This window comes from Capsicum annuum, chromosome 10, assembly GCF_002878395.1.
Source record: "Capsicum annuum cultivar UCD-10X-F1 chromosome 10, UCD10Xv1.1, whole genome shotgun sequence".
Classification (NCBI taxonomy): domain Eukaryota; kingdom Viridiplantae; phylum Streptophyta; class Magnoliopsida; order Solanales; family Solanaceae; genus Capsicum; species Capsicum annuum.
Window position 1 is genome coordinate 5,821,455 of NC_061120.1, and position 10,439 is coordinate 5,831,893.

At 28.8% G+C, this 10,439-nt stretch overlaps 1 protein-coding gene across 11 annotated transcripts in view; it reads right to left on the bottom strand.

Moving 5' to 3' along the window:
* Positions 1–4,669, bottom strand: part of LOC107845640 — an 8,222-nt gene extending 3,553 nt beyond the window's left edge. For 2 of the 11 annotated variants that reach the window (XR_007046076.1, XR_007046075.1), the window contains exons 1-5: positions 4,296–4,658; positions 2,298–3,114; positions 1,891–1,997; positions 1,514–1,629; positions 291–461 (exon numbers count right to left, since the gene is read on the bottom strand). Coding sequence is in view for 1 of the 11 variants with exons in the window: in XM_047398438.1 (XP_047254394.1) it covers positions 291–461; positions 1,514–1,614 (272 nt within the window). In the remaining 10 variants the exon portion in view is untranslated. The other 9 variants (XR_001666922.2, XR_001666918.2, XR_001666920.2 and 6 more) reach the window with 9 other exon arrangements.
* Between the last annotated feature and the right edge of the window lie 5,770 nt (positions 4,670–10,439).

Consider the following 10,439-nt stretch of genomic DNA (forward strand, 5'->3'; position numbering starts at 1 on the left):
AAAAAAAAGTTATTAATATCTTTTCAAAAGTTAATTAGTTGTCAAATCATAAAGGCAAATTTAAAAAAAAATTCAATGATTCACTTATTTTGAAACACCAATAAATACCCCAAACAATTCACTTATTCCGAAACGGAGGGAGTATAACATAATAGAGCACACGTTAAGAACCATTTCTGTGAGGCCATTACCAAAGAAAGATAATACCTTGCCAAGCCTTTTTAGAAAGTTATAAGCTTCAAAATGAAATGATATTTTAAATTTGGGGTACAAAATTCACTAATTCCAACCTTCTGCGTCGCTCTAACAATTGGTCTTTGAAATTGACCTTGTTTACCAAAGCTGACACTCCGTCATTGGTGTCAGTTATAAAGAAGTATGTGGAGAAAGGACGCCCATCTTCACCTTGCTTATACGAAACTGAATGTAAAGAACTTTGGTTCTCTTCTAATAAGAGTAACCTGTAAAGAAAGAAAGCATAAAAATTTGCCTTTCACATTAAATATATTAAGCCTTTTACATGAAATTTCTTTATGTTAAAGCCTGTACTAAAACAGTAATCAACTTAATCCTTTGAAGGACTCACGAAAAACAGTAGCAAAAATAAGAAGTTTATGCAGCAACACAGTGCTAGCATTTTCTACAAATTAGATGAAAAAAAAGGGGACATATATTATAACTATAATCTGACTCCCTGACTACTTCCATTGATATATTTGTCTTTTCGCCAACATAATTTACATTGGGGTCCATAATCTCCTTAGCTCCAGTTGCATCTTTTCCATACATTTCCTTGATAACTCAATTGAAATAACTTAATTGATCTCTTGTACATATATCACATAATCACCCTAGAAATTACCTAAAAACATTGTAAATTTCTTCCTTATATATATGTACAATAGTCACCTTAGAAAATTCCCACTATAAATTGCTGCACTCAGTGAGCTCCTTTTCCACACTCGCTCATACTTTAGAGGCAGCTCATGAACAAACTAATTTACCGGGGTCCGAAGGAATCCAGAAAATCGGGCCTATGAGCCTTAGTAATATTATGTGATTCTCTTCATGTTTTGCTTCACTGATTCTATCATCAATAATAGAAGTAGAAGCTTCAGCATACTATTTGGTTCGAAAAACATGGATGGTATGATAAGATCATTAGGTAAGTGAACACATATTTAGTGAGAAATAGTAGATTGATGATGAAAAATTACTGCAGCAATATATGATTTCAAATTAATTTCACAAGCAATCTGATCGGAGCACAAAAGAAGGCATGATGCTATGCTGTATGCATTGAGTTACATTGATGTATTAAATGAAAATCACCCTACACTTCTCGATATAAACACAAGAACTTGATTTTTAACCTATAGCTTGGTCATTTTATATAAAAAAGGAGCATTGAAATGGAATACGACAGATTCATACGCCTGCCTATATAAAGAAATGTCTAAAGACCTTTTTTTTTTCAAATTGGCAGCATTGCTTCACCTTAGAGAAATCTTACCGACAACTTATTCCTTTGTGCAAAGCTTGAGCTTTTCCATTTACCCCTCTATGGACACTCCATAACATAAAAAATGAGGCAAGTTTCAAGCATGTGCCCATTGTCCCTTGACCTCCCTGCGATTATTGAAAGTGAATTCGTTTTTCAGTTTTTCTATTTTTTCTTCTGCCCTATGTTCTAAATTATTTCTACAGCAGGCCAATAATTAAGCTTGAGACTAGACACAAATTTTCAAAGCAGCAGAGATATAAGAAGTGACCGCTAGCTAATATGCCATAACAAACCCAAACTAATTGCTACAATTGAATTAAGCTTGACTTGAACAAGTACATGGTAGAAAGACCATCAAATATTGTCCACATAGAAACTAACATTACCTGTTAAGCTTCCATCTTCCTTGTGTGAACAACTCCGTGAAACACCATATACTTCATGTCAGTTAGAGTGCAGACAAAACATTCTCACGGATGGAGCTAAGTTATACCTGCAAACAGAAAAATATATGTTGCAGTAAGATTTGCATAAATTTCAATAACATGCAATTATTCTCAGTAGTTTGACAACACCAGTAGTTGCAGCGGCAGTTTGTGTTCCCTTTTCATTTACTTCAATAAGGGACTTGTGAAAGATGATACAAACATAAAGGTTACTGCCAACTAAGGAATGCACCATTTCTGTGAGGCCATTACCAAAGAAATATAATACCACGCCAAGTCAAAACATTAGAAGCTTAAAACTGAAATGATATTTTAAATTTGGGGGTACGAAATTCACTAATTCCAACCTTCTGATATTGTAGGTGTCACTTCAACAAATCGACTTTGAAATTGACCCTGCTTACAAAAGATGGTAGTTTGTACATATTGCATCTTCTTGCCACCACTTGAAATTATCAAAAGCTTTTACATATTGCATCTTCTTGCCACCACTACATTGGTGGGAGCACCCGTTCATCTTCTAAAAAGATATTTTGGAATAGAATTTGTTTCACAGGATGTTTTCTCTCTCGACTGATATCGATGATCTGGACCTGTTCAGTCAGGAGTGTCGGCTGTTATCAGGTCGATCCTGGATCTTAGGGTCATGTGCACTGTAAAGGTAATTGCACACTAATACGGATAATAAGAGTTAAGAGTTTTTGATGGATGTTGGTTGAATGGTTTAAGACTTGGGTCAGGCTGTTACCGATTTGCCAATGGAAGTTACTACTTTGGGGTGTGGACTAAAGGGACAAAAGATGGGCATGGAAGGTTTATTCTTCTAGAAGTAAGCATCGCTTTCTAAAAAAGTGCAATGATAGGTATGATTAGAAGAGGAAAAGACGTCTCTTACAAAATTCATCCACTAATTCAGAGTCTGTGAAACCTAAAGTGAAGCATAGTTTTTCGAAAAGAATCTCCTATAGTTGTTTACTTAAAGGATCAGGAAGCATATCGCAGAGGACTACATAACAGGGGGAAGACATTTCCCTTGGTGATTTCAGCAGAGACACGATGACCTGTGATTCATCAAGTGTATTATCCCGAAGCTCTCTTGATGACAAAAATGAATTTCTGGAAACGAGGTCTGTAGCTTATGAAAGGGAATACACGCAAGGCGTCCTAATCAAAGAAAGGATTATAAATATCAGTAGACTATCTCGCAAAAGTAAACAAATGTGTAAATTTCACGCAAAAGAAATAAAATGAAAGTCGCGTTCGGAGCTACTATCTGATGCTTAATTTGCAACTTGGTATCAGGAAAAGCATACATCACGGTCCTTTTTTAATTGATAATGAGTGGTAAAACCCACTAGGTACCATAGAACTATTTACAAAGAATGACAAAGCTAGATAGGAATCCTTTTAAAGTCATAAGATGGTGAAGCTTGTGACCTGAGTTCAATGAATCTTCTTGTTTTAGTTCCCAAGATATATCACTCGATGGCGAATCTTGTGATGGAGAAAGAAGAAATGACAACAGACATGTGCCATAGCGAAAATATCTCTACAAAAGCATCAAGATGCATTACTGTAAACATCATATTCATTCTCATTAGCTACAGTACACAGTGTCAGTGCACGCAAAATCCTATTAAACATCTGTTGTTCAGTAATCTTTGGTAAATCATGTATCAAGCAGATCCAAGTGCTTCACAATATGAAGTCAGTTCACTCATCCATATCGATGGACAATAAATTAATATAATATACAGTTTGTACTTAAAAACTGAAAGTTTGTTCCAGATGGACCTTTATGATTCATCTACAGACGACATAACCCGCTAAGGTTGTAACTCAACTGAATAATAATAATAATATTAAGAATATTGGAAGGTTCGACATAAGCTTGTTCAAAAAGCATGTCCAAAAAGCATGTTTCTTGTATGCATATTCGATGTATCGCCTTTAAATTTAGGTATTTTTCATTGAAGGATGCCTAATTGCCCCTCACATCTTTCTATTTTTGTTTCTTCCCAAGGAAATTAGAATTAACATGCATGTGAAAATAAGATCAACAATTAGACCGCAAGGAAAAATCGAAGCCTCTTAACATATCATCACAAATTGTCCAGAGGCTTCTTATCCATTCCTTTAATTTCTTCAACCACGCTATTTTGTTCATGTTGTTCTGCACTTACACTATTTTGTTCACTTTGCATCTAAATGAGTTCTTTCTTGGTGTAATCAAGGACCTTGTAGATGTAAAAATAAAAAAGTCAGCGTAGTTCTTCATTCCTTCTTTAGTTAACTATATGATAAATTTTTGAATTGCAAACTCAAAACAACACCATGAAACTTACTTATTGTTGTCTTTCCTTCCATCTTCATATGCAGCTGAATAATCAATTAACAGAAGAGTTAAAGCTACACAAATTTCAAGAATCACAATAAGTAAACGTGGTATCTTCTTTGTGCACGTAACCCAATAGTTAGAAAATATGAACACAACCCTAAGGAAAACCAAAAAATAAGAAAAAATAAAATGAAGAGAAAGGGAAGTAGGTGGGTGTAAAATCAACCCAGATAGAAGTTAAAATATGTGTCAGCCATGGCTATGAAATCTACTGAGATGAAGAGAATACGTGGCTATTTAGTATCAGGGTAAGAGACACGAGTACTAAAATGTCTTAAATGTCCAAATTCAATAGTACACTTTAGACTGCTGTTTGTACAACATATTATTGTTGTGATGGTCCTAGCCCTTGTTGGCTTATATAATAGAAGTAATATACACTAGTTTAGGAATGTGCACCTTGAACGTATACTTTACTTTAATGAGTTCTAAATAGAATATTTATTTAAATAATAAAGAAGAATATAATAATTAGATTTAATATTTTTTGAACATGTAAGGATAAAAAAAATTATTTAATTAAACCTAACATTTAATTTAAGAAAATCTCAAAGTCAATCGAAATTTACCTGACACTTGTAAATTATAACAAAATAATACGATGATAGAAATATCAAAATAATATAATTAAATCTAACCTTTACAAAAAAAAATTCAAAGTAGAGCTATCAAAACAATACAATTATATCTAATTTTTACCTAAAATTTTTTTAAAGCCGACCGATATTTATCTACAACCTGTAAACTAAAACAAAATAATACGATAATCAAAATATCAAAATAATACAACTAAACCTAACCTTTACGCAAAAAATTTATAAACTTATTATTTGAGCAGAAATCACAAAGCTACTCAATAAGGTAAGTTGTTATTCATGATCAAGAAACCCAATGTCATAGAAAAAGAAATTTAAAATCTAGAAACAACAAAGTCACATTGTAGATTCAATAATGAAAATTACATACAAATATGAGAGGATGTTTCGTTATTCTTCATTAATAAAAACAACGTAATATAAAAGAAAATTTGAAACCTGAAAATTAAACCAATACATTATATTAGAGATTCAATAACAAAACTATTTACAAACATAAAATGATGATTTGTTAATTATGATCAATAAAGTTAAAACATAATCTATAATATATTAAAAGTGTGAAGACCCTTAGAAAAGTGATTTGAACTTTTTGACCTTTATTAAAAAAATTCTGCAATAGACAAAACTGTCTTTTCATTATTTTTCTAATATTTAAAACTTAAAATTCATTTAAATTTAGTTATTAAACCTTTTCTTTTTTGAATTATATACCTTAAATTTTAGAGTTTTAAATTAATAAAAACATTGCCTTAACTAAATCTTTAAAAGAAAGTCAATTAGTTAAGAATTCTACAATTTACGTGAGCCATTAATATTGTGGTACAACTTACCTAAAATACCATTGTTTTAAGGTTTACCAAAATAATCTCTCTCTCTATATATCTTTGGAAAAATAAAAAATCATCATTATTAAAAGAGTCCTAATTATAGTACCTTATAATTGGCAAATAAATACAAATTTGCTAAATTTGAAATAGAATTCAACATATACACTAAAATAACAAATTTGTCCTATTTTTGGACAATTTCTTTATTAAAAAAAAAAGTCTAAAAATGTGTATAAATTATTTTATACTTGAATTCAACGTGTGTGTATATATGTGTATATAAATATATATAGCTTTTTCTACTTTTACTATATTTTCTTATTTTATTTTCATTCAAGTCGTCCTTTAGGATCAAAATTTCCTCTCAGGAAAAATTTGAAAGGTTAGTTTTAATTGCATTATTTTGATATTTTTATTATCGTATTATTTTATTTTAATTTATAGATAGTAGAAGAATGTCGGCCGACTTTGAAGATTTTTTTAGGTAAAGGTACACTCAACTATATTGTTTTAATATCTTTATTAGTGTATTGTTTTGTAATAGTTTACAGGTCGTAGATGAATGCCGATCAACTTTGAGGAATTTTTGTGTGCAAATGTTAGGTTTAATTTTATTATTTTGATATCTCTTTTATCGTATTATTTTTTTATAGTTTACAGGTGGTAGATAAATATCGACTGACTTTGAATTTTGTTTTAAGGTAAAGATTAGGTTTAATTGTATTGTTTTGATATCTTTGATTTGAGAATTTATTTTGTAGAAAGGTTAAGTCTAGGTGTATTATTTTGATATCTCTATTATCATATTATTTTGTTGTAGTTTACAGGTGGCAGATGAATGTTTGTCGGTTTTGAGAAATTTTTTGTGTAAATGTTAGATTTAATTGTATTGTTTTTATATATTTTATCATCATATTGTTTTATTGTAGTTTATAGGTGGTAGATGAATGTCGATCGGCTTTGAGAATTTTTTGGTAAAGGTTAGATTTAAATAAATAAATTCTCCATCTTTACATATTTAAAAGATGTTGAATTTAATTATTATACTCATCTTTATCAATTTAAATAAATATCCTATTTATGTGTAATATTTGAATTTCATTAAAATGAGATATACGCGCAAGGCACATATACCTAAACTAGTATAGATATAAATTTGAAATTCAGAAATCATAAAGTTACCCAATAACAAAATTATGGTAAAAAAGTTTTATTACCCAAATAAGGTATCCATATAACCTAGAAAAGGAATTCTAAAATTGGAAAAGGGAAAAAATGTAATGACTCCTAAATTAAAATATTATAACAAAAGAATAATGGTCCATACCTAAGAAAAACAATTTTTTTTTTCTTGGAAATGTTCACTTACCCTTTTTTAATTAAAAAAACCACGTGTTGCATTTAGGTTTTGCAAGAAAGTTTTTTCTGCTTCTTCTTCTTTTAGGTTCAGAGGAATCTTAATCTGTTTTATATAAAATAGTTTCATCAAATTTTTTAAAATATTTAAAACTTTACCTTATATAAAACTTTTTTTATATAAAAATTTCTTTGAAGTTGGATTTTCTTTAACAAAATATTGCCATAAACTTAGGAATTCAACTAAAAATAGAAAATCTTCTCTATTTAATTCTTTTATATATTTATTATAGTTATATATTATAAATTGAAGAAAACTGTGAAAAGACAATATTATCTATTGTAGTGTCTTTTAATGAAGGGCAAAAAGTTCAAATCACTTTTCTAAGGGTCTTCACACTTTTAATATATTATAGATTATAGATATAAATTATAGATTATAGATTATAGATCTGCTAACCCCGGGCCCGGAATGTAAATATAAAAATAGTAATACTTCAATTTAAAAAGTTTAATTTGTATTATATCCTTTTACTACATAATTAATAAAATCTAATGACATTTCATAATGAATTGTTCATAAATTTTCATTATTACTAAATTTGTCAAAAATTTATAATGAAAAAAAATATAAATATTAATTTAATTGACTTTCTTATTCATAATTATGGTATTTTTATTGTTTTCATACTCCTTAAAAAATTATTTTCCTCCATAAAATAAAAAAACATTCTTCATTATGTTACCTTAATTAAATAATACCAATTTAATATAAATTTTTGATTATGTAAAAGTTCAATTGTCTTAAATTTAATTTTTAAAAATATTATTAAGACCATCATAATATATAAAACATACTAAGTACAAATTAAGTATAAACATTAAAAATAAAATATAATATAATTCAGAGAAAGCAAAGAGCTAAAAATTCATAAAAAATTGTCACTCCTTCATCTTAATTTAAATGTCTGACTTCTTTTTTGGTATGCCCCAAAAAGAGAGGCTTTTTTTATATTTAATAAGTTTTTAAAATTTTAACATTCTACATGGCAAGTCTAAGACCACAAGATTTAAAAACTAAATGGGGTTAATATAAATCAAAGAAAGTAAAAATCTAAAAAATTCATAAAAAATTGTGACTCCATCTCAATTTTAATGTCATTACTTCTTTTTTGATATGTTTCCAAAAGAGAGATTTTTTTTATATTTAGTAAGTTTTTATAATTTTAACATTCTACATGAAAAGTTTAGAACCATAAGATTTAATAACTACCTATTCCATCCATCTCATATTAGCTGTCCACATTATCAAAAATATAGCCCAGATTATTTGTAAATTTGCAAAACAAAAGAGAATTAATTAAATTTTTCTATTTTACCCTCACAATTGAAATTCTTTATGAAGTGTATGCAAGTTTATAATTTTTTCAAAAAAAAATCATAAAGCTACTCTTCTTATTTATGGAAGGGTATATGAAGAAAAGAGTGGACAACTAATTTGAGATAGGAGGAGTGTGTCTTTAATTTAAAATCATAAAATTCAAAAACTTTACTGAAAAGTGGAAGGAGTACACTGTCAAAGACTCAAAATACACCAATTACAGATATTCATGTAAAAATAAATTTTTAAAAAAATCAAGATTTGAAATAAAAAAAAGGAAAAGACAAAATAAAGAAATGATTGTACAAGAAAAATAAAAAAAGACAAAAGAAAAATTCACATAGAGCCACATGAATGGATAAAAAATTTTGTGAGGACCACCAAAACTTGGTATCCTCCTAGTATAATTTGTAGGGATAAAATTTTGATTCAACTTTTGTAAGCTTTTAAGAAAATCAATTGAATCTAACACAATAATTTAAAGAAAACTAAAATCAATAAAACCTGTAACTTCAACTTTTGAATCCCATTTGCAAGCTAATTTTAAACAGTAATACTTGAAAAGCAAGTGAAATTATAACTAGTTGTTTGAAGGGTATTCTAGGGAAACAATAGTTTAACAATATTCAAAAATCTTCAAATGTTAGTATCAAATAAGAGCAATTAATTAAAATTCAATAAGGATCTACAAATAACAAAAATACAAAGTTAGGATTTGACGTTTATGAATTCTGTAAACTATCATCAGATTAAATTTATATCTCATCTTGATCATTGTGTAGCATTTAAATTCTTATACATATTTAACATACTTTTAAATATAATTACAATGCCTAAGAATTGCATTTGGCTAAACTCTTACCTAAGTAATACTAATTTAAGGACTGGTATATTTCGCCAAAAAAAAAAAAGGACTGTGGGTATATACATGAGCTGAGGAAAATCTATACTTGCGGACTCGAACGAATTCAATTTTCTTTGAGCTTATATTTATATTGAAAAATATGTCAAATAATATATGTAAAAAATATCTAATGATGAAACACAACAATAAAGAATGGTTATAATTTAATGGTAATTAAGAATTCATAAATTTTAAATTTCAGCTACATCAAATATACTCACCCAAATATTTTGGTTATTTGAAGATCCTTCTTAAATCTTAATTATTGGCTCTGGTTAGATACTAACATGTTTAACACATGTACAAAATAATAAGACCCACTAAAATGAAACAAAGAAAAAGACATCTGAAATTTCATTATTGGTGAGTGAATTGGTCTCCTTTGTGCTCAGCCATCTCATAAATTCATAGAAATTATCAAGATATAGATATCAAAATATTAAGTTTATACTATATCATTAAAAAAAGTGAAAATCGACCGTCGTTGCTTAACTATTACCTACTTTATTCTTTTAGAAAATTTAATGATACTAATTGAGTAGAATCAGTTTTTTTAGCACTAAAGCCGGAGAGGTGTAAAATCAACCGAGCTTCTGTATTAAAAAATGTCGCAAACTTTTGTTTCAAAAAATAAATAAATAATAATAACTAATGTCGGTTTGTCTTCTTTAAGACAAAAACTCAAATATATCATGAAATTATATAAATGGCTTATCCATGCCACCCTTAATAGTTGAACCTAATTATGTTCTCATCGTGTCAAAATGTAATGAACCTCCAGGTCATTCTCTGCGTTTTCCTGCTTACTCCCTGTTTAGAGCCTTCATGTAGAAGTCCTAAGTCATATATAGCTTGTTAGAACTGACAGTTCAGTCACCGATCTGTCACGATCCCCCCTCATGTTCTTTTTGATTTCTTTTAACCAAATCATAATAAAAAATAGAGAAGGGGCTGGTATATTTCCTTTCACAATACAACAAAAAGTGGGAGGCCCAGGGAATATATTCATACATGCTAACTATTC